Raw genomic sequence first — 25,469 nt, 5'->3', positions numbered from 1 at the left:
TCACTCACTCACTATGTGTGTGCGTTCGTGTGTGTGTGCAGTTCAAGATAATCACAACGGGTTTTACCTATGCGTGTACTGCCTTACACAAAGTTCACGTTTCCGATGATATTGTTAATGACTTATTCAAGACCCTAAAGGTACGCTTGAGTGCAAGGCACTCAACATTATGACTTGATAAGGAAGACGTCCGATATCTGACGATCACATTGATATATAGCCACTTGAACTCAGCTAGGCCTGTGATCACCATCCAGACAAGCGATCACTGACCACGCCACAGGCCTCAGGAAACAGTTGTCTTCACCAGCGTTAAGACTACGGAGCTGTTGCGGCTGTTCAGACGAAATCCCAGTCGCAAGTAAGTAAGTTATCCTTGTCGGTGCACAGTTTGTTCACATGATTGTTACATGATCTACTGCACATATTTCCAATCCAAGGGCACAAATAAACAGTCACAGAATAATATAAGATCGTTTACTCCTATCGTGTCAAGAATAGGTCTGAAATTAATGAGATTGTAACTTTCTCAAAACCAACGAATATCGTTATCCAAGACTTTGGGACCGACCGTACAGAGCGATAGTAGCTTTTTTTGTAAGACCTGATTTCTTAAAAAATATTTCAAGTATTTTCTGGAACAAACACTTTCTCAAATATATTAGGGTAGGCAAATTGTTTGATGGTAACCATAAAGTTTAAGTGAGGAGGCAATGATAGAGGTCTATGCATGACTTGAGTCAAAGGTGATGCGACTGTCGTCGGCCCCTTGCCAAGCGTCTCTTTAATGTGCAAACCAGCTCTCTGTGTGTTTTCTTGATAGTACATTTCTAGTGTAGGGAAAGCACAGAAGAGCATGAAAAGCATGGTAGTGGAAGTGTATGGAAAGCATGGTAGTACAAGTGTATGGAAAACATGGTAATAGAAGTGTATGGAAAGCATGGTAGTAGAAGTGTATTGAAAGCATGGTAGTAGAAGTGTATGGAAAGCATGGTAGTAGAAGTGTATGGAAAGCATGGTAGTAGAAGTGTAAGGAGAGGATGGTAGTAGAAGTGTATGGAAAGCATGGTAGTATAAGTGTATGGAAAGCATGGTAGTAGAAGTGTATGGAAAGCATGGTAGTAGAAGTGTATGGAAAGCATGGTAGTAGAAGTGTATGGAAAAGCATGGTAGTAGAAGTGTATGGAAAGCATGGTAGTAGAAGTGTATGGAAAGCATGGTAGTAGAAGTGTATGGAAAGCATGGTAGTACAAGTGTATGGAAAACATGGTAATAGAAGTGTATGGAAAGCATGGTAGTAGAAGTGTATGGAAAGCATGGTAGTACAAGAGTAAGGAAAGCATGGTAGTAGAAGTGTATGGAAAGCATGGTAGTAGAAGTGTATTGAAAGCATGGTAGTAGAAGTGTATGGAAAGCATGGTAGTAGAAGTGTATGGAAAGCATGGTAGTACAAGTGTATGGAAAGCATGGTAGTACAAGTGTATGAACAGCATGGTAGTACAAGTGTATGGAAAGCGTGGTAGTAGAAGTGTATGGAAAGCATGATAGTAGAAGTGTATGGAAAACATGGTAGTAGAAGTGTATGGAAAGCATGGTAGTAGAAGTGTATTGAAAGCATGGTAGTACAAGTGTATTGAAAGCATGATAGTAGAAGTGTATGGAAAGCATGGCAGTAGAAGTGTATGGAAAGCATGGTAGTAGAAGTGTAAGGAAAGCATGGTAGTAGAAGTGTATGGAAAGCATGGTAGTAGAAGTGTATGGAAAGCATGGTAGTACAAGTGTATGGAAAGCATGGTAGTAGAAGTGTATGGAAAGCATGGTAGTAGAAGTGTATGGAAAGCATGGTAGTAGAAGTGTATGGAAAGCGTGGTAGTACAAGTGTATGAACAGCATGGTAGTAGAAGTGTATGGAAAGCATGGTAGTACAAGTGTATGGAAAGCATGGTAGTAGAAGTGTATGAACAGCATGGTAGTAGAAGTGTATGGAAAGCATGGTAGTACAAGTGTATGGAAAGCATGGTAGTAGAAGTGTATGGAAAGCATGGTAGTAGAAGTGTATGAACAGCATGGTAGTAGAAGTGTATGGAAAGCATGGTAGTACAAGTGTATGGAAAGCATGGTAGTAGAAGTGTATGGAAAGCATGGTAGTAGAAGTGTATGGAAAGCATGGTGGTAGAAGTGTATGGAAAGCATGGTAGTAGAAGTGTATGGAAAGCATGGTGGTAGAAGTGTATGGAAAGCATGGTAGTAGAAGTGTATGGAAAGCATGGTAGTAGAAGTGTATGGAAAGCATGGTAGTACAAGTGTATGGAAAGCATGGTAGTACAAGTGTATGGAAAGCATGGTAGTAGAAGTGTATGGAAAGCATGGTAGTAGAAGTGTAAGGAGAGGATGGTAGTAGAAGTGTATGGAAAGCATGATAGTACACGTGTATGGAAAGCATGGTAGTACAAGTGTAGGGAAAGCATGGTAGTAGAAGTGTATGGAAAGCATGGTAGTAAAAGTGTAGGGAAAGCATGGTAGTAGAAGTGTATGGAAAGCATGGTAGTAGAAGTGTATGGAAAGCATGGTAGTAGAAGTGTATGGAAAGCATGGTAGTACAAGTGTATGGAAAGCATGATAGTAGAAGTGTATGGAAAGCATGATAGTAGAAGTGTATGGAAAGCATGGTAGTAGAAGTGTATTGGACTCCTCACAGGCCATTCTCGGTCAGACAGCTGTTTTGACATTCATGGTGTGACATATTTATATCCACACGAGGGATCGAACCCGCATAACTGACATGACCAACGATGCTCACCCACCGTCTGAATGAAACACTCATTTTTAACGCTGTGTCGGATTGTTGACCCCAAAGTTAATGCATTCGTAAAGTTCATCGCCTGTCCGGGATCGACACCTCTTATAGGTGTTGCTAAAAGGTGCTTTGCACAATCATAACCTTCAACGTAAATTGCAAACCCAGCGAGGAAACCATCTAATTTATGCATAGCAGCATGTCAAGCATTCTTTGTCGTTCTGAGCGGATATTTGAAGGTGTTATGGAGGTATGGTGTCGACATCCTTCGTGTTGTGCATCTCCAAGAACTTTAATTACCAAAATGTCAAACGCGCACCTTGTAATAAACATTCCCAGACTCTCCTCCACGAGTACGGTAAAGCCAGCGACGTGTATTGCAGACATTAATAACCCGTCTCATCCAATCAACGCATGACACGTCATCAATGAGTCCGTCTCCTTCTACAATAACACGTGTTTGTGTGTGAAAGAAACATGGCAACAGCCCTACACAATTCATTTGAAAACACCGCACCACAAATACCTGCATTGAACGTCCTAGTTTTACTACCACAACAAAGGAATTTCGCCTCTTGAACAGGAGCACGGAACGTCAGTCACGTTGGTTTACAAGCGTAAACATCGCGACCATACACTCCAACACATGCTAACGTCCTTGCACGTGCACCACGTGCGATGACGTTAATGAGTTTAAACGACCAGATGCAGACATCATGCGCTACAGTTCCAGACTCGCTAACAGACATGTAGTAAGAAGGGTATTGTTTCCGTGTTTGACATACCGATGAAACCACAATGCATGTGTTTTCTTTCTCGATCCAGGACTTTTGTTATCGTGTTTCAAAGTCGGGTTCAAGGGGCACATTGCGTTGATTCTTGAAATACGTCAGTTTACACTTCTGAGTATATAAGGTACCTGTTCTCCTCCAGTAACATATACCACCTGAACGCGGCCCTTGGCAGGTAAGCCTGGTTCTCTTGTTGAAATTTAGACTTGAAGCTTCAACTGTTAATATACTGAAGGAAACGAATAAGGGGACAATGAAAGTATAGGGAAATAAGCTTTACTGTCAGTACATTCGAAACAGCGCGAAGACATTTTCAACATGCCAGAATCAAATATTGAGATGTATTTGTGCGCATTGTTTCCAACGCGTTTGATAGTCACGACCGGGAACCCATGATAGCATATCATATTACTGTGTCTAAAAGTGTTCCCTCATTTATTTCCATCAGTATATTTTACCTTTATCAGCCGTCCTTGGCCTAAAGGTCATAGGTCGATTACGCTCCACCGTCTACTGCCCAGTCTAAGTTTAGATGTTGTAATCACTTGCGTGACATTGGGTCATTGTTTCTGTATAATAAAAGTAACAATTACCTGTCAGATTAATATAATACATAATAAGAGTTGAGTCAGAAGACAAAGTGGTATTTGAACGACTTGAATCCAACTTAATTACCCGGACTGTTAATGTGCCTGAACCTAGTACATTCTTAAAATCGAACCTTTTTATTTTACTCATTCACTTTTCTGATAATTTTCTTTAAACATTGTTATTATTTCAAAATTATAATTAAACCGTTGGCGGATTAATACACTCATGGTTAGAAACATCTCTTTTATACATCTGGCGACCCGTGAAGATCCCGGGAATACCCGTGACGAACCCATTCTTGTCGTAAGTGAGTGAGTGAGTGAGTATGGTTTTACGCCGCTTTTAGCAATATTCCAGCAATATCACGGCGGGGGACACCAGAAATGGGCTTCACACATTGTACCCATGTCGGGAATCGAACCCGGGTCTTCGGCGTGACGAGCGAACGCTTTAACCACTAGGCTACCCGACCGCCCCTCTTGTAAGAGGCGACTAACGGGATGCGTGGTCAGGCTCGCTGACATGGTTGATCGATGCTGATGATGTTAATCACTGGATTGTCTGGCCCAGACTCGATTATTTACAGAGATTGACTATTGCTGTGTGTGGCATTAAATTAAACAAACATACAAAATTATACACCTGGCACAAACATGTCCGCCGCTACGCCGGAAGTGACGTCATCTTTGGAATACGGCCCTTTTTCGGCACCAATGAACAGGTTGATATGGTTTTTGCTTCTATGGTCAAGCGAGGGCACGGGTAGCCAAGTCGTCTAAGGCGTCGCGAGTCGCTGTGCAGAGTTGCGTCCCTTTAGCACGCCAGAAACCTATGATTGCGGGTTCGAATCCCGGTGCGCCCCGATTATGTTTCTAGGTTTGTCATACCGTAATTAAAGTAAATCTAGTACCCGACGTTAATTTACTGTACTGAATAAACGAGCTTTATGCACATTTTTCAAAGGACTTCAGCGGTCTTTGAAAAACAAAAAAACTATCCAACGTTTAGCTTGTCCATCAGTCCAACTTTTATCATTTTGCCATCATATGATGCGTGTTGTGATATTCCTTGTCTCAAATATACATAGGACGGTCCGGAGGACGGTGTAAATGATGCAGGAGTGCCCCTTTTCGAAGCATCCTAATCGTGTTAGTATACACAAAACCCATGTTACCGATAGAGTTGGTTTCAACAAAAATAACAATTATTTCAGTAATGTTTGTCTTACAAACGTAAATCGCTTCCCGAATGAATTATTTACATTTATCTAACATTTTGTTTATTTGAAGTACACACACTTTCAACTGTGAAACTGTGATCCCCGCCCAATCGGACAAACCCGCGCACTGACGCACGCACACCCTCCCTCTCTTTAAAAAAGCTGTATCCTGTTTGACTAAACTCAGAAAGTCAACAAGAACAGTGTATAAGAACAAGAAAAAAACTCCCAACTGGTTATTGCTGAAGGAATGACCTGATTTAGCAATCTTCCTGTCATACTACGACTGTTCATAGATTGTACCCATATGAATCGAACCCAGGCCTTCCGCGTGTAATTCCGAAAGCAATTAAGAAGTAATTAATTTAGCTGAGCGACGGTTCGTCTGATTCAGATGCCCCCCTCTAAGACTCTCCCCATGATTCTCCACGAATGAGTTCCCCCATGGCGGATGTGCTTTGCTTGTCTCTTTGTACCAGTACGCGTGTTCGTTATCCCGCGTGCAGATGTGTGGGAGTTATGTAATACCTTCTGGGCGTCCAGTACTGCACGTGCGATGTACCATGCACAGACATTGCCTGCTGGGCCGCTCCAGGGAGTGATAACATCACGTCATCAGAGATAAGTATCTATATCGTCATACCTTTGTCGGCATCATCGGCTGAACCAATCTGTTTACGTGAACGGGATGACCCGGATGACTCAGTTGGTCACGGCCGCGATGGGAGCTTGTGATACCTGATACCATGTTCTCACACAACGAAGCGTGCCCCTTGAACTAGACTGGCATCTAGTCTCTGTAATGATTATACTTTACAGTAAAGTATACTTGTTAAAGTATTTTAATAATATACATATTATAGGCGATAACTTTTTTTCTGTAATAAATAGACTCGTGAAGATCCGGGGTAGAATACGTCTTCAGCAACCCATCCTTCCCGTAAAAGTTGAGGAGAAATGGCGTTTAACGTCGCGTCCATTATTATTGCACATTATTTTTATTTTTTTGTTTTGTGCGTGTGTGTGTGTGTGTGTGTGGGTGGGTGGGTGGGTGGGTGAAATCTCGATGCCACAGTATACTTTAACAACTACATTTTTCTGTAACAAAATGTTCATTTCAGATATATATGGAGCCCAAACTGTAGAAATCTAGACTTGCCAACTATTTTAGACTTGCATGGGCTGTATTGGATATATATATATTTCAGGGTCTGTATGACAGACTACTATACCCTGAAACCAAAATACCCAAACTCCCAAGCAAGTCTACAATACTGTCGCATCGAGATTTCTTTAACTTTTGATGATGAAAAGAATATCTGGGATCTTTCCTGTTGTATCCTGAATGAAAATATCACTAAACCTTAAAATATTTTCATAAAAGAGACTAAATGTTAGTCTAACAAAGAATCACCCAACGATGAGAACTGGCCTCGGATTTTTTGTCTTTTTGTTGTTTTATTTTGTACGAAACAGTTAACCTTCCTTGAATATAAGTTTCTTGCGTCGACCCTCCCAAACAGCTTCTGTATATCCTACTAACTTTCCCAATGGCGACGACATGCCGCATTAGTTTTTTTCTTATGAAACCACATTAATCATTAATTATTAATTCATATACTACCAATAACTGAACATAATTATTAAATGACCTTCAACAGAAATGTGTATATTTTCTTCACGACCATCACGTGACCCTGTCATGTACTTCTGTCCGGGCATTTACTGGAACGCCGGGAGCCGCGACGAGACGTTTTGTTTGTTTGTTTGTTGTTTAACGCCGCACTCAGCAATGTTCCAGCTATTTGACGGCGGTCTGTAAATAATCGTGTCTGGACCAGACAATCCAGTGATTGATATCATGGGCATCTATTCACGCAATTGGGATACGATGACATGCATCAACCAAGTCAGCGAGCCTGACCACCCAATCCCGTTAGTCGACTCTTACGACAAGCACAGTCGCCTCTGATGGCAAGCATGGGTTGCTGAAGACCTATTCAAACCCGGATCTTCACGGGTTCTATATAGATGCATGGACACCATGGCTCGAGGTGAAGGTCAATTACAAACACACAGCCGCTGCCGCTTGTCTTATGTTAGTGAGTATATATACATCTCAGTACCTACTCTCCTGAATCATTGAAACGTTAGTGATGATACCAGGTGTTCGCGAATCATTGAAACGTTTGTGATGATACCAGGTGTTCGCAAATCATTGAAACGTTTGTTATAATACCAGGTTTTCGCGAATCATTGAAACGTTAGTGATGATACCAGGTGTTCGCGAATCATTGAAACGTTAGTGATGATACCAGGTGTTTGCGAATTATTGAAACGTTAGTGATGACAGCAGGTGTTCGCGAATCATTGAAGGGTTAGTGATGATACCAGGTGTTTGCGAATCATTGAAACGTTAGCCATGATACCAGGTGTTCGCGAATCATTGAAACGTTAGCCATGATACCAGGTGTTCGCGAATCATTGAAACGTTAGCCATGATTCCAGGTGTTCGCGAATCATTGAAACGTTAGCCATGATACCAGGTGTTCTCGAATCATTGAAACGTTAGTGATGACACAAGGTGTTCGCGATTCATTGAAGCGTTAGTGAATATACCAGGTGTTCGCGAATAATTGAAACAGTAGAGATGATTCCAGGTGTTCGCAAATCATTGAAACGTTAGTGATGATGCCAGGTGTTCGCGAATCATTGAAACGTTAGTGATGATGCCAGGTGTTCGCGAATTATTGAAACGTTAGTGATGACAGCAGGTGTTCGCGAATCATTGAAACAGTAGAGATGATTCCAGGTGTTCGCAAATCATTGAAACGTCAGTGATAATACCAGGTGTTCGCGAATCATTGAAACGTTAGTGATGATGCCAGGTGTTCGCGAATTATTGAAACGTTAGTGATGACAGCAGGTGTTCGCGAATCATTGAAACAGTAGAGATGATTCCAGGTGTTCGCAAATCATTGAAACGTCAGTGATGACAGCAGGTGTTCGCGAATCATTGAAGGGTTAGTGATGATACCAGGTGTTTGCGAATCATTGAAGCGTTAGTGAATATACCAGGTGTTCGCGAATCATTGAAACGTTAGTGATGATACCAGGTGTTTGCGAATCATTGAAGCGTTAGTGAATATACCAGGTGTTCGCGAATAATTGAAACAGTAGTGATGAATCCAGGTGTTCGCGTTAAATTGAAACGTTAGCGATGATTCCAGGTGTTCGCGAATCATTGAAACGTTAGTGAATATACCAGGTGTTCGCGAATAATTGAAACAGTAGTGATGAATCCAGGTGTTCGCGTTAAATTGAAACGTTAGCGATGATTCCAGGTGTTCGCGAATCATTGAAACGTTAGCGATGATTCCAAGTGTTCGCGAATCATTGAAACAGTAGCGATGGCACCAGGTGTTCGCGAATCAATGATGATCCAAGGTGTCCGAATCGGACGGGTACCACCCATCTCCGGGATCCTCAAGGCCACAGTAAGTTGGGCAAGGACAAAATATACGACCACCTAAATCCAATTAATAGTAATCTACGAGTACTACAAGGCAGTAACATTTTCAAAGTGTGAAAATCCATCAACTTAAATTAGCAGGTGATAAAGAGTAAGACCAAACAGAATTCGGATACTGCATGTCCCCCTGACAGCTACAGAGGGTGGGAGAGAACCGCACGCTCCATATGCTCTTCTCATGAAAGTTACTTTTGAAAGAAAACGTTCCTTGGAAGTCAAAACGAACTGCCACAACCATGACCATTTCGTCCCTGATGTTAAACTAGCGCACTTAATGCCCACCCCTCCTAGAGTTAATGAATGAGTGAACGTTCCTTTATATCCTATCAACAACTTCGCCGTTTTTCATGACACGTCCCCTGAGCTAGATTCAAGCATGTTTCATATCATATTTCATAACAATCATGCACGATCTGAGAAAGGGCTTTTTGCCAGATCGTTATCATAATCAAAAAGCACGCACGTGTTTCATATTGATAGCGTTATCATTAGGAATGTATTAATTGATATATTTAATTAATTTGTAACATGGTCACAAATCAATGCGATATGATTTCCAAGTTGCAGCTAGTTGATAAATTTACACCGTTATTGATTAATAAAAGGTTGTTGTTTTTTGTAACATCGTCTTTTATATGGTATACGGAATTCACGAAGGATAAAGTGTTAATGCCTTCTTGCGGTAATGTTATTTTTCATTATGATAATATTTTGTAATCCGAGCTTGTTGTGCACTGACATATGCTTTTCCACGAGCGCACACCGTGCAAGTTGGTACACTAAATCAACGAAACGGTAATCGATATGTCATGTTTTTCTGGTAAAAAAATAAGCTGTATTGTTATAGAATATTTTCTAGGCTAAAAACAAGCCTCCTCAATAGTTCCATGCAAAATGTTATGGAATGCACGACCTGTGACAGCGGGATGTACGGGCATCGCGAGAACGAGATCTCGTTACAGCACGCGCCACGCGCAGCTGTCAGAAGAGCAGCCGATAGTTATCGTCTGCTCGGCGTGAAGACAAGGAAGCTCACTCATCTGCTCTCATTTCCAGGAAGTACAGCTACATTAGCGATTAGCGGGGACTTGGATATATATATTGGACTAGACTGGACAAATGTGACAAGCACCGCTATGAAGGGACCAATTCAAATTCTTGTTCTTGGTAAAGAAGGAGTTGGAAAAACTGGTGAGTAATTTTTTTATGTCCTTTTTGCAACTCATCGAGGTTGTAATCCGATGCAGGTTCATACGCCTTGGAGGATTTCTTTATCTTTTGTTTCAAAAGATTTTCATATTTAATTTTCCGTGTCGTTGTGAATGTGCTATTTTCTTGAAAGAAATGGAATACAAAATTATTTCTTCATATTTTATCATATTTTATCAAGTACCATAGGAATGATGCGTTTGGTTTTAGTATACACTTAGGTCTTAACGAAAGTGGGGCGGTCGGGTAGCCTCGTGGTTAAAGCGTTTGCTCGTCACGCCGAAGACCCGGGTTCGATTCCCGACATGGGTACAATGTGTGAAGCCCATTTCTGGTGTCCCCCGCCGTGATATTGCTGGAATATTGCTAAAAGCGGCGTAAAACCTCACTCACTCACTCACTCACTCACTTCACGGAAGTATACTAACATAATCTAACATTAAAAGAATGTAGCGAGCCCGGCCTTATATTCACATGAATGGGGCGTTTCGGGTGTAAGTAAAGACATTATTGGCCTGCTGCTCTACTCTACATAAAGACAACTGTTTGTAGGTAGGGTATACAACCCAAAGGATAGGCCGCGTCTCCACTCCTACTTCCCGTTCCCGTGGTTAACCAGACAGTAGGCGGTTACAGACATACCGTTAAATCCTTCCGCTTGTCCTAAGCTTTGTTCTGCAATTAAACTTAATGATAGCTCGCTAAATGTTTCAAAGGACTTGTGGTATGTAGGAAGCCACTGTACTGTTCTCCAGCTCAATGTTCAAGAACATTTTATTTACCTTCTGGGTAAAAACAAATTGGTGGGCACGTTTGTTCAGCTATTGCGTTAAATTAACTTGATTCACACGTACATTGTATCTTGAGTACTACTGACAACCGACCGTAAAGATCCGGGGCAGAATAGCTTTTCAGCAACCCATGCTTGTCGTAAAAGGCGACTATGTTTGTCGTAAGAGGCGACTAACGGGATCGGGTGGTCAAGCTCGCTGACTTGGTTTATGCATGTCATCGATCCCAATTGCGTAGATCGATGCTCATGATATCAATCACTGGATTGTCTGGTCCGGACTCGATTATTTACAGACCGCCGTCATATAGCTGGAATATTGCTGAGTGCTGCGTTAAACAACAAACCAACAAACAACAAACCACTGACAACCAGGGTGGAATATGAACTAACTTGATCAGCTTCCACGAAACCAAATAAAGCAAGCACTTGTTCATGTTTAGTCTATCTTAAGACCACAAAGCATATATATATATATATAATAAAACTTTCACACATATCATCCGTGCACTCTCATCCCTTTTGCAGCTCTAACCTGAAACGTAGAGATTTGATGGTTCGTTAGTTCCCAAGGGTCCTTTTGCAGAAATGACCACCTCCGTGGTCTAGTGGTAGAGCGTCCGCCCGGAGAGCGGAAGGTTCGGCGTTCGATTCCCGGCCGCGTCATACCAAAAGACGTTGAGAGATGGTACTTGTTGTTACCCTGTCTGGCGCTCGGCATTAAGGCACTATAACAAGGAATGGTCGGCTTGGAGTCAGTATACTGTGTCTGGGTGGGGTATTCATGTTTAACTGCGGCATGGTTTCTCAGTGGGCGAGCACAATAAATCGGGATCAGATTCGGACTAGTACAAACAGCCACACACCTCACGTTTTGCAGAAATAATATTTATGTCACGTTATAGATCACTTTATTTCGGAGAATATATATTAGTCTTTCCACGTATGTCGGAGCTAGTAAATGTCTCCAACTGCTATAGCTATATGCAATGCGGCTGTGGATGTTTTCGTAGTTATTCTTAACGCTGGACGCGGCTTAGGAACGCCATGGGTCTTGCCTGTTAAACACGGGGCGACCCGTGAAGATCCGGGTTGAATAGGTCTTCAGCAACCCATGCTTGTCGTGAAAGGCGACTAACGGGATCGGGTGGTTAGGATCGCTGACTTGGTTGATGCATGTCATCGTATCCCAATGGCGTTGATCGATGCTCATGTTTTCAATCACTGGATTGTCTGGTCCAGACTAGATTATTTCCAGACCGCCGTCATATAGCTGGAATATTTCTGAGTGCGGCGTTAAACAACAAACAAACAATACACAATGACACATAGATTATGTTGTGATATGTTCTCGCAATGTTGAATAAGGATTAACTAACAAGTGGTACATTAGGTGTTATCGTTCTATTAGTCAGATAAGGCTTCTGGTGTGAGTGTATTCCACAGTCACCAGTGTGATATCTTGTAACAAACATTTTGAACTAAACTATTATCTGTAAAAAAATATTCTCCATTAATGGGGAAATTGATATCTCGGGTATGTGAAATAGATAATTCATAATGGGTTTTAACTAATTTCACAGGTAACACCTATCAGATCATGATGTAATCTTAAAAGGCGTAATTTCTACTAATTACCTTAATTGCGCGCACGTACACCTGCAGATGCAACTCGCCTGATATATAGAACTAGCGCAATAGCAATAATCGCCAGAGAATTCTGTGAAACATGCACAGTACTTAGTTTGCACAGTGCATGTTGAAAGATGCTATTTCCCCAAAATAGTTCCATTGAATAAATCGCCAATAAAAGATAGTACATCCTATTTTCCCAAAATAGTTCCATTGAATAAATCGCCAATAATAGATAGTACACCCTATTTTCCCAAAATAGTAACATTGAATAAATCACCAATAATAGATAATACACCATCCAATTAATATCTGAAATGAATATAGACAAATACAATGAATTTGCTCAAAATATACACCAATAAAACGTAATACCTTACAGACTACAAGACAGGGCGCAACACTCTAGCGTTCATCTGTTACTCTTGACCGAAGTCTTTTCTTTAATTCAGTGTTCAGAAATAGGCACTAGTCCTATAGTCTTTTTCAATAGTTAAGGTATCCTAAGGATGAGTAGAAATTTGCCCTTTTTAGGAGTTTTGCTATATGTTGTCATTATAAGGACTAGTGGACTAAAAGTGTTTCTATCGCTAACACAAGTTACGCCTGGTAAGGTTTTCCTATACTCTATATCTATTTCACAACACAATGAATTTTCGCTATTTTACCACACTTATGGGGGTTGAAGAATAGAAATGGTTCCATGTTCTCCAAGCTTGTCCATGCTCAGATTCAACAGTGGTAGAAAAGACTTCTCATCTCTGCATGCTCCAAGGCTGTACTTAAAGATAAGTGAGTGAGTAAGTGAGTTTGGTTTTACGACGCTTTTAGCAATATTCCAGCAATATCACGGCGGGGGACACCAGAAATGGGCTTCACACATTGTACCCATGTCGGGATTCGAACCCGGGTCTTCGGCGTGACGAGCGAATGCCTTAACCACTAGGCTACCCGACCGCCCCTAAAGATAAGTCCATGAATCTAAATTTAATCTTCATGATAGGAAAGGTTAGTTAAGCAGACATTAAAGGCGCAAGTCATCAATGGGACAACTTGTTCTTATTATTGATATAATCTGGAAATTGATTTAAACTAATAAGTATTGCCTTAGAGACTTGTTCAAGTCTAGGTAGCCTCGTTTTTGCCGAACAATCGGGTGTACAAACGGGTCGCGTAAAATCCCACTCACTCACTCACTCATCATTTCGAAGCTGGTCGTCTTTGATCGAAGGCCCAGATGACTCATTGAACTTCCCGAAGACCCGTGAAGATCCGTGTTAGAATAGGTCTTCAGCTAGCCATGCTTGCCGTAAGAGGCGACCAACAGGATCGGGTAGTTAGGATCGCTGACTTTGTTGATGCATGTTATCGTATCCTAATTGCGTGGATCGATGCTCATGATGTCAGTCACTGGATTGCCTGGTCCACACTTGATTATTTACATATTTTCATATAGCTGAAAAATTGGAAACAGCAACCTCCGCAAAACGTGTTGTATTACATGTACCCAATATGTCCACATCTCACATTAAGTGGTCACACATTGAAACTACCAAAATACGGTTCAAAGCGGGGTATAACCAACCCCACTCACATTTACACCGCGTTCTGCCCTAGAATGGTGTCAATAACTTTTGAAGTTATGCCAATTAAAGTAGTCGTACTCTGTATGAAAATCAAGGAAATATATAAAAGTACAACACCTACAGCGTACGCGGTCAGCCGATCCCTCGGGGCATATGGTGTGATGTACCTTGTGTGAGTCTATGTGAGCCTGACGGCTCGGGGGTACATAGGGTCGCACGCAGGGTACATCACACCGTCTGTTGACTTATATACATTCTGATATACAACTTCATGACATCAATCTTGCTGTAGAACCACAACATAATATGATCAGAAGGTTTATTTATTTTTTAAAATTTCTCTTCGGAACCGTCGTGTAAACATAGGCCATTAGGGTTATCCAGTCACTTGTCACACGGGCAATCCGAGTTCGATTCCCAAATCCTGCAGTCGACCGTAATCTGCACGACAGTTTACGAACCGGATGTCAATTTCGTTACGCGATTTCGATTGGACTATGCATAGACTCGTTTGTCCAGCCAAAATATAACTCCATAATTCCAGCTTAGTTCGGCTGAAAAGAAGATGAAAACTGGACTTTTATAGTCACTTGACTCCCTTGCCTCGGGAAGATGGACTACAACATGCGACATGGCTTATTGTGGCTCATCTTACCACGACACGGTGCTCATGCTATCAACCACCGGTCTGCCTGTCCCAGGGTCGAGTATTTACAGCACACCATATGCTATAGAGGGAATATGCGTCTAAAAACCAATATTAATTAACTAATTTTGTATGTCAAAAGCTAAAGATCTTTGAGCCCTTTCCTAAAATAGAAATCGTTCGAAATCATTAATAAAAAACACACCTTCTATCTAAACTCATAATTAGCACTACCAAGATCAAGGGCCAAAACAATAGTATTGATCTGGGTGCCGTTGTACAAAACAACCATTGCGCTACGACTGTCGTAAGTCTATGTTAAGGTATGGGAGTTACGATCACCTTAGCGCTAAGAACGCTTTGTACAACGGTATCCTGAACTAAAACAGCTATTGGGATATTGCTTAAATTCTTCATGTTTCAAAACCAAAAAATGCAAATTCTTTATCGAAACAACATACTACCACCATATATAATATATACCACTGATTTGTTAATTACGATGAATTTATTTGCTGTAACTTTGCCGCACATGGTTGATATTTACGCTAGTCACGTTATCCCCTGCCATGCTCTTTAGCACGGTATATATACGTCATAACGCGCCTCACAGAGACACTCCGACCAGGCCGAATGGCGTTTCTGACAGAATAACTAGATTATAACATGTTCATTATAGCAACTTCGTTAAATTATCAGACAGGAAACCGCTCTATGCGTTCACTGATATAAATGCATCATTTAAGAGCAAAGAGATTGAAGGTTGGTCGAATTTCAAAGTTGAATGTCTAAGCCAAATCAATGGGCGTCCCGAGGTACGGCTTAATGATGGACGTGAAATTGGGTAATGTCATTTCAAAGAGGATGGATGCCATTAGAGACAGGGAATAGTTGATTCAGTATAGGTTAGACCAGTCGGTGTTTAGGAACGATATTCAAGTTATTTTAAAATTGAAAACAGTTAAGCTTCACAGGGCTTGGGTAAATCAGTAAGACATAAATGATATAATAAGTGAGTGAGCATGATTTTACGCCGCTTTTAGCAATATTCCAGCAACATCATGGCGGGAAACGCAAGAATAAATAATAACTATGTTCCATTAGATCTTCAATTGGAATATGTTTATGTTTATTTAGTAAGTAATAGTGTGCCATGCTTAGTCTGTGTATAATTATTTAAGTTATTTTTGCTGGGCTCGCGCAAATTGGCAGTCCAAGCAAGTTGGATCCACTCATTCAAAATCCATTTTTGACAGGTAACTCAAATTTGCTGTACATGTATGTCAGACCAGCAGTGTAATGATTATACATCATATCACACTCTAGTTACACGTGGGCATTATCTTATTTTATCACCAACAACAACCGCTCGACCTTGCCTAGAGTTATATTTGTATGTACATGGTGTAAGTGAGTGAGTTTGGTTTTACGCCACTTTTAGCAAAATTGCAGCAATAACACGGCGGGAGACACCTACGATGGGCTTCACTCATTGTAGCCATGTAGGGAACGGAACCCTGGACCTTCGGCGTGACGAGCGAACGCTTTTACCACTAGGCTACCCCACCGCCCCTTCATGGTATAAGTAATCAGCTTGCGTATCATGGAATAACAGACTGAGAGGATATCCATGCATATAAGTTGATTCGCATATCAGTGCGTTTTGGGTATTAGGATATATGCCAGATTCATTTACAGTTGGAACTTGCATGTGAATTACGGGATAGAATTGTTTCTTAGTAACTATGCATGTCGTTCGAGTTGAATTATACTCTCTGCACCAGTCACACATGCACAGCATTTACTGTTTGGAAGGCCCATATTGCATTTAGGTGAAAATCAGAAAAGGTACTTAAAGAATAATTTCCCATGTTTGAGATCTCACCACCTGCGCAAGGTGCCTCACGACTCGCTATATAAAGTTGCGTCCCTTAGCTGCCAGGATCTGCTGATTCCACGATTCGTCCTGATTATGATGCTCGGTCAGTCTGCACCATTCCGGTGATACCTAGTCCACCAATGAGGTTAACATCTCCGACCTGCGTCACATCTAACTTCCTAAGCCCTCACTTGTTAATAACTCATTCCTGGGTTGGCTACCCCGCCGGGAATACTATACGTCCGACTCTGTTTACTCCGCTGTTAACAGGTCTAATTGGACCACATCTCAGGCAAATCACTTCCATAATAATTCCACGGCTGTAGTCTGGGACCACTGATAGTGCGGGAATCCGAGCGATGTACTCGGAGACAGCTACGGATTGGTAGTTCCCACTGTAGCGAGAACTAATACACATTCCAAACATTGTCGAGTCCCTGATGGAGCTTACGGGTGTCAGCGGAAATAGAACATCCAATGTATGGCCCATGAGCTCGCTTATCCCTGCACGGTAATTACATGCTCATTAAACGAGTGTAAGTGGACATGTTAATCAACGACGATATATATTTCTGCAGCCAGCAAGTGCTTGAGACGACCGTAGAGGGTAAATACCAACTGTTGAAGATAGCTACCAAGAAACCTTGTTATCTGCTGAGATCCGGATTTTTATTGTTTTTGGAACGATCTGATGACAAACTATGTTTTTCTAGCATTTTCGTGAACAGATTTATGTTTTTCAAAATACCCCCCTTCCTCCCCGTGGAGGTATTCAGAAAGCATTTGCCAAATTGAAGATGGTGGGGAGGGGAGGGTAGCCTAGTGGTTAAATCGTTCGCTCGTCACGCCAAAGGCCAGGGTTCAATTCACTACATGGGTACAATGTGCGGAGCCCATTTCTTGTGTTCGCCGCCGTGATAAAGCTGGAATATTGTTAAAAGCGTCGTAAAATCCACCTTACTCATGCACTCACTTAATTTAAATTTTATGCAAGGGGACCATTTGTTCCTTTTCACCTATTCTATGTAGCTTGCTCCGGTATGAAACATTGTCTCCGTGTAATTAGATAATCATTAACCGTTACAATGATGACCATCATACCATTTGATTCAAGTTAAGAGACGAAGTGGTGTTTGAACGACTTCAATTAAAATTTGCTTGGACTGCCAATTTGCTCGAGTCGAGTACTCCTTTAAGGAGCGTTGTTAATTCATGTGTGGGTGCGATACACGATGTTGCTGATTGTGTGAGTGAGTGAGTGAATTAATGTCTGTTTGCTTGTTGTTTAACGCCGCACTCAACAATATTCCAGCTATATGACGGCGGTCTGTAAATAATCCAGTGATTGACATCATGAGCATCGATCTACGCTATTGGGATACGATGACATGCATCAACTAAGACAGCGAGCCTGACCACCCGATCCCATTAGTCACCTCTTACGACAAGCATAGTCGTCTTTTACGGCAAGCATGGGTTGCTGAAGACCTATTCTGACCCGGATCTTCACGGAAGACAGTGAATGAGGTATCGAGTTTTACTGTGGATTGTACTGCAAAATCACAGCGTGGAAACACAAAGACAGATTCACAAATTGTGCCCATGTGTAGTATCAAACCCGTTTCTTTGACGTTTATCATTTTGGTGAAACCCACGAGCATTGGTAAGATGTTGCTTGGAGATTACGCCATGGAGACAAACGATATATTTTCGCATTGACCTCTGTCGTATATTTGTTATCTATTAGCTGACATTCGTAAGATGTTCACCCAAAAAGATTTGATATATTTGTTCCGCTTCAAATCATTTTGCTTTTACTGGACTGGCTGTGAACATGGGTGTCCTCCAAAGATAAAGTCACAATACACAGCAAACTGTTTAAGCTTGAACTCCTTCGTTAAAACCGTTTTTCTTTGAGTAATATATAAACACTAGCATATGTGTAAAAATATATAATTGTCAACATAGTATCTCTAGTAATATAGCACGTGCCACTAGAGCAATATAGTCCCGTGCTGCTGAGTTGAGAACACACATGTTGGTCATATATGGAAATGCCATAACGTATTTCCTCCATTCGACGCCCTCAAAGCCGTGGATCCGGCTTCTATCGAAGGTCCGGCGTCTATTCTGTTGAATGCTTATTAGTGACAACTCACTGCGTCACTTATCCCAAATTCTTTATTCGTACAAAGCGTACATTTGCAGGAAACGGTAATTAATAATCACTAACGTATCACCAACGATAAAGTCACAATACACAGCAAACTGTTTAAGCTTGAACTCCTTCGTTAAAACCGTTTTTCTTTGAGTAATATATAAACACTAGCATATGTGTAAAAATATATAATTGTCAACATAGTATCTCTAGTAATATAGCACGCGCACTAGAGCAATATAGTCCCGTGCTGCTGAGTTGAGAACACACATGTTGGTCATATATGGAAATGCCATAACGTATTTCCTCCATTCGACGCCCTCAAAGCCGTGGATCCGGCTTCTATCAAAGGTCCGGCGTCTATTCTGTTTAATGCTAATTAGTGACAACTCACTACGTCACCTATCCCAAATTCTATATTCGTACAAAGCGTACATTTGCAGGAAACGGTAATTAATAATCACTAACGTATCACAGTTTTAGAGACCGGGCATCAAAAAGAGTCCCGGCTTATATTTTTTTAACAGAGCGTATGACGTGTATTTGATATCTGGCGTCTAATAGAGGAAATACGGTTTCTGCATACATAATGTTAATATATTTATTGAAACATCAAATGTTTACTGCAAATCTAATATTCTCTGTGTGACTAACCTTATTCGAGACCGCAAGATGTCTGATGGTATTTTTGTGTGTTAATCTCGAGGATGCTGATGAATGTTAGCTCTAAACCAGGTTAACAAATGGTCCTGTGCTTTTTATCTGATTTAATCCCCCACAGTATCATCAGTCGACGGTTATTTGGGCGCTCCGTCTGGAAATCAGATATGCTGTCGACATTTCAGATCTCCCTGTCGGCTCTAATTATGGTCTACCTCCTGACTAATTAGCCATGCATTTTGACCCAGGTGGGACTTTCTTTATCTTTCACGCTGCCATTTACCTATCTCCTTTCAGCTCTGGTGGTCCGCTTCTTAACGCGCAGGTATCTCACCGAGTTTGCGCAACTGGAGGAAGTGACGTACGAACGGCCTGTGTATGTGGACGACCGCCAGGTGACGCTGCGAATTACTGACGTCAGCGGAAAGGTGAGCTTATCTATTCTCTGTTTTAACAGCGTTAAGTTCATTCTCACGTAATCCAGGAACGAAGTTAGGACCTCCACATTAAAAATCAGGAAATCTAGACTTCTAAAACCATCATAGACTGGCATGGTTTTTTTTTAAATTCTACTTTAGAATCTTAACTCTTTGTGGCGGACAAAATGGGGCAATTTTGCAGAGAAATTTCAAATTTAAGAATAAATGGGCATCAAATATGAAAACACATTATGTTTATCAATATTGTAAATAAAAAAATATCAGCAATTATTTGGCAACAATTTCTCCTTGCGAACCTATGCAACATAAATAACATGTCCTTGACGACACTTAAACTGCACGTTACGTCACCAAACAATGACTGACATTTGAATTTATTGTAAATTCAAAGTGACGGTCCCCCGTACATGAATACATTATGACCAAAAAGGCTTAAACCGAGACCAGAAGATATAAACGTTAATCATGCCTACGCCTTTATTCGTTCAGAAGCTGTCCAGACTCCAAGGGTTAAAGTGATCTGCTTTCTAAAACAACATGTAATAAGTCCCATACTGCTACATCTTTTAACCAATCAGCACGTTTGTTTTACAATATTGTATACATGTACCGTGCCCCACCTGTTTGGTTCCAAAATAACCCCGAACTGCCAAAATAACTCATCTTTGTGTAACATGACACCACAGGTCCCCTTGAAGGCTTTGAACACAGATCACAGGAGCTTTTATTACAAACAGCGTGGGCCAAAATGGCCACAGATACACCTCATTCTTTGTGAAGATTGTAATGGTGTTCTCGGTTTACATGAAGCAAGGGTTGGATGTTCCATACACTGATGTTTAACATTGCCAGGGTTATTTGCCCTTGACCTAACGACCCAAACAACTTTCTTTGTTTGTTATATCACGGCGGTCTGGACCAGATAATCCAGCGATTGACATCATGAGCATCGATCCACGCGATTGGGATACGATGACATGCATCAACCAAGTCAGCGAGTCTGACCACCGTGACCCGATCCCGTTAGTCGCCTCTTACGACAAGCATAGTCGCCTTTTGCGGCAGATTTGCATCTGGGTATTCTTTCATAAACGGGCTTTCACCCGAGGCAAGGGAGTTAACTGACTGTGGACTTTTAAGAGTCAATTAACTCCCTTGCCTCGGCAAGATGGCTTTCACCCCTGATCCTGCTGACGCGCTGTAATATAACTTTAATTATTGTAACATTATTATATAATCATTTCACCTGATGAAGGAGTAAGCATATACTCCGAAACATTGTGTTTCTCATAAAGAAGTTGACATCCATATATTCTCTTCCTTATGTGTGCCACTTCTAAATGCCTTTCAAAGACCTGATTATCAATACGTTTTAAATAGTGTTGAAAGCGACGTTAAACCCCGCTCGCTTGTTACTGCCGAGACACGTTTGATAAACTCACGAGCAAAAGAAACTATATCTCTCAGTTGCTTTCATCCTATGTTTGATTTTCAGTTGTAAATATCTTTAGTTAGCGATATTATATTTAAAAAATGAACTGTACTGTTGCGTAGTCAACACTTTAAGAATACTTCTTCATGGTTTTATTATTTAAAATATAGTTTCATTTAAAACATTAAAAAGTAAAACTATGTTTTCGCATAATACACAACTGATAATTGTTCTCTTGCTATCTCACCTTTGAAAGTCAATAAATTTGCTTTTATCCGCACATATTTACATTTCAAATATGAAAGGGACCATGTGGTTTCAAATCCATTTCTAACCCAAATCTTCATTGAACCAATTTATGTTTACACAACATTACCCAGCCACAGAATACTATGGCAGGAACGAACACTTCTTTCAATTTTCAATTACATAACAAACAAACTCAGTGTACTTTCGTTTGTTTCTCCGTTAAGTCTCTCTGTATAGTGAGTTATTGAGTGTAAATAATGAGAGAGAGTGAGTATAGTTTTACCTACTTATCAAAGAAATAAACGACGGGTGGTAGTTATTTATCGTACAATAAAACGCTGCAGGGAGAATAAACCATGAAGGGCGCAGCGACGAGTCGTTTAATTCTTATATATGAACATTATGTACAGCCTCTTTAAGGATGATGATAAAATGTACAGTCAAGTTTTACAAAAGATTGCCCGTATTTAAATAATGATGACACCCTCGATAGAATACGACCCCGGCAATGTCGGACAAGTCCATTTTATGCTCAGGTGGGTATTTCCGGGGTATTCTCACAATCCTCACGTCGATGTCCTGAACCTTTTCTCCCATCTATAATTACCGATTGTCATATCTCTCCCGCTTTTGGATGCGATCGTGCGGCAGTATCATGAAGGGGAGTTCGGGCTTTGAGCCCGGGCCTAGTCCTGCACCATGACCATGGAATATATTTATTTTATGGAAAAAAAATCTAGAAACGCATACAAAAGCAAGTCTAGCCAGCTCAAGCTAGCTCTATTCCACAGCTGAAATCAGCATAGGGAAATTCTTTTTTATTTTTAGAGTCAAGAAGGATGTTGTGTAACATAAGATTTCAGAGACTAAATGTTAGTCTAGCCCGGGCCCAGCGTGAGGAGTGATCGCTTTGTACCCACACCAGGCCACCCCAACCTACCGTCGATGTGATGTAAATAAGCCGTTACGGCAGGATATGCAGCAGAGATCGGGAGCCAACTCCCACGTGCTGGTCAGGACAACCCTTCCCTCGGTGTGCAGTTGCAAGCGGGTTTGCACGTGCAGCTTCCTGAGAGGCATGAGATGTATCATGTCAACTTACAAGTATGTGTTTTACATTCTACAACGTGTTCTGCTCAAGAAGGACGAAGTGGTTCACGGGCATTCATTCGTCACCGTTAGCTGCAAGGTTTGTCCCGGAATGACACGAGTACTCACGAACGGGGGCCATGCATTGCCATCAGCTGGGCACTGTGGTTTATCAACGCAGATTGGGACATACACGTTGTACTCCATTAAAAAAACAGCTAGTCTGGAGTAGACGGAAGACTTCTCGGTTGGAATTTTAACAAATAGTGTTCGTAGTTGTATTTTTCTAAATCGACTGTTGAATATGTGCAAGTGCTTGTTATGAGTGAGTGAAAATGATTTAACGTCGCTTTTAACGGCAGGTTTCCTTCACTCAGGGCAGGGGCTTCAGTCACTGTACCTATGTGGAGATACCCGTGAAGATCTGGGGTAGAATAGGTCTTCAGCAACCCATGCTTGCCGTAAAAGGCGACTAACGGGATCGGGTGGTCAGACTCACTGCATTGGTTGATGTAAGTCATCGTATTCCAATTGCGTGGATCGATGCTCATGATATCAATTATTGGATTGTCTGGTCCAGATTCGATTATTTACAGACCGCCGTCATATAGCTGGAATACTGCTGAGTGCGGCGTTATACAACAAAGAAACAAACAAACAAATTTGATTTACACACAGTAATGCTTTGGGTTCACGAGGGATTTTTTCAAATGTGCAGATGGAGTTTAATTACGAAATACACCAACCAACACGTGCTTGCGTAGTGACACTAGTGAAAAAACATGGTCAACGGAATGCCATTTGTCTCATGTTGCTGGTGTCTCGTGTCTTCCTAATGCCTTTGTGTCTAGTGTATGTTGGCAAGATAACGGTGGGAGTTTTTTTGGTTTCGCAAACGTATGTCAATCAATGCCGCGGAAGGTAAACAACCCGCTCTCCATGCAGTCAACAGGTGCTTGCCATGATGAAGTAGACACGTGACATGCCATTGTCTACAATCCATGTGCATCACACACACATCACACCTTCTGGGGCTGCGGGGTAGCCTAGTGGTAAAAGTGTTTTCTCGTTACGCCGAATACCCGGGTTCTATTCCCCACCATGTGTGAAAACCATTTCTGTGCTGTTCCCAAACGGGATATTACAGAAATATTGCTAAAACTGTGCCTCAGATTAATTGTGAAGCAACATGCTCGTCAGTCTTACCAATAGGTTTAAAAGTCCGTAACTTAAAATCTTACCATTACAGACACGAAATGTCAGTCTTGACGAGATGTTACAATATTAGTAAAAAGTCGTAACATTCCATTGTCTTTAACTTCCAAGGTTGACACATTTAGAGTCTGGTACCTTTGAGTGCGACAGTTGAATGGGGTGGGGTGAAATGGGGTGCTCGCGTTCAAGATTATTGCACTTATATATCGACGTGCATGCGCGCGCGTGTGTGTGTGGCTGCTTGTACTAGTCCAGACTCATGTCGATTTTATAGTGCTCGCCCACTGAGATACCATACCGCAGTTTAACATGAATACCCCACTCAAACACTGTATACTGATTTTGGTATGACGCGGCCGGGGATCGAACCCCCGACCTTCCGCTCACCGGGCGGACCCTCTACCACAAGACCACGGAGGCGTCAGATAGCTGATGTGTATCTTAAAGCAAGTTCACTGCGCTGGGCATAGAAATAGATAAATGGTGTACATCATTTTAACATTTTTTTGGTTTATACTTTTATTCCGAAAAACACTAGCACCATATCTCAGTCACTCGACACTGTGTAATTAGAGGGGTTGGTATGTCTCAGTCGGGCACCTGCCAACCGTGATATCGGGATGCACGACACAACGCGTGTATTTACATGGCTGCAACATAGTAAACGTGCACTGGTTGATGCATAGCTTCCTAATCTGGTGCCTCACGTCAGGTCTGATACAGAGGCGGGTGACATGGATGTTTTAACTTGATGAATGCAGTGTTTACTTAAAAATTGCCACACATCCTTAGCAATTTATTTGACAATCGAAAACGTCAAAGATGAAGTGTGAGTGTTTTGGGGACAAATTGACCTGTCTTTTAGGATCTTACTGACGGTTTATATCGTAGTTGTTATGTCTTTTCTGTTGCCTACGCAATTACGACATCTTCAGGATTTAATTAAAATGGCACATTATTTACGTCGTGTCTTTTAAATTCTTACTTGGAATTCAGATTGTGAAATTTAAAAGCCGACCAATTGAGCTGCACTGCGTCCAGACAGCGCCAATTTAGGTCTTCTATAGCTTAGGTCGCCATTGATGGCAGCTGGTATTTCTACCATTACAACAACAACAACAACAACAACAACAACAACAACAACAACAACAACAACAACAACAACAACTACTACTACTACTACTACTACTACTACTACTACTACTACTACTACTCGTACAACCACTGCCACTAATTTTCCATATATTTTTTTCGTTTCACGGGCCCACCGCCCCTGCCGAAAAACAGCTGGAAAAGAAATAAATTAAACATCAAAATATTTATTTATAGACCCTCTTATACAACATAAAGTGTTATATATAAATTCCATGTCTATGTACATCACTAACAGTGATTCAAGAAGCCAGTTCCAGTTTTAACGCCACGGCAAGGTGACTTTCTTATAAGTAAATAACTGATTGACATGGCTATTTATTTTTAATTATAGTTCGACCGACCTTGTATGGAAAAGCTGGAATAAATCCTCGCAACATTAAATTTAAAAAAATGTGACCT

At 41.3% G+C, this 25,469-nt stretch overlaps 1 protein-coding gene across 2 annotated transcripts in view; it reads left to right on the top strand.

The window, feature by feature from the left end:
* LOC124148791 (ras-related and estrogen-regulated growth inhibitor-like) overlaps positions 1-25,469 on the top strand; it is a 46,760-nt gene that overhangs the window by 13,526 nt on the left and 7,765 nt on the right. The window contains exons 2-3 of one of the 2 annotated variants that reach the window (XM_048386388.1): positions 9,987-10,121; positions 19,788-19,918. In XM_048386388.1, the coding sequence (XP_048242345.1) occupies positions 10,067-10,121; positions 19,788-19,918 (186 nt within the window). In that variant the 5' untranslated portion in view covers positions 9,987-10,066. Of the gene's footprint in view, positions 1-9,926; positions 10,122-19,787; positions 19,919-25,469 lie in introns of those variants that run through there. The other variant, XM_046520084.2, reaches the window with a different exon arrangement.

The sequence above is a fragment of the Haliotis rufescens genome, unplaced genomic scaffold (assembly GCF_023055435.1).
Source record: "Haliotis rufescens isolate VD_foot unplaced genomic scaffold, xgHalRufe1.0.p SCAF_6, whole genome shotgun sequence".
Taxonomy (NCBI): Eukaryota; Metazoa; Mollusca; class Gastropoda; order Lepetellida; family Haliotidae; genus Haliotis; species Haliotis rufescens.
This window is presented reverse-complemented; position numbering and strand designations above follow the sequence as displayed.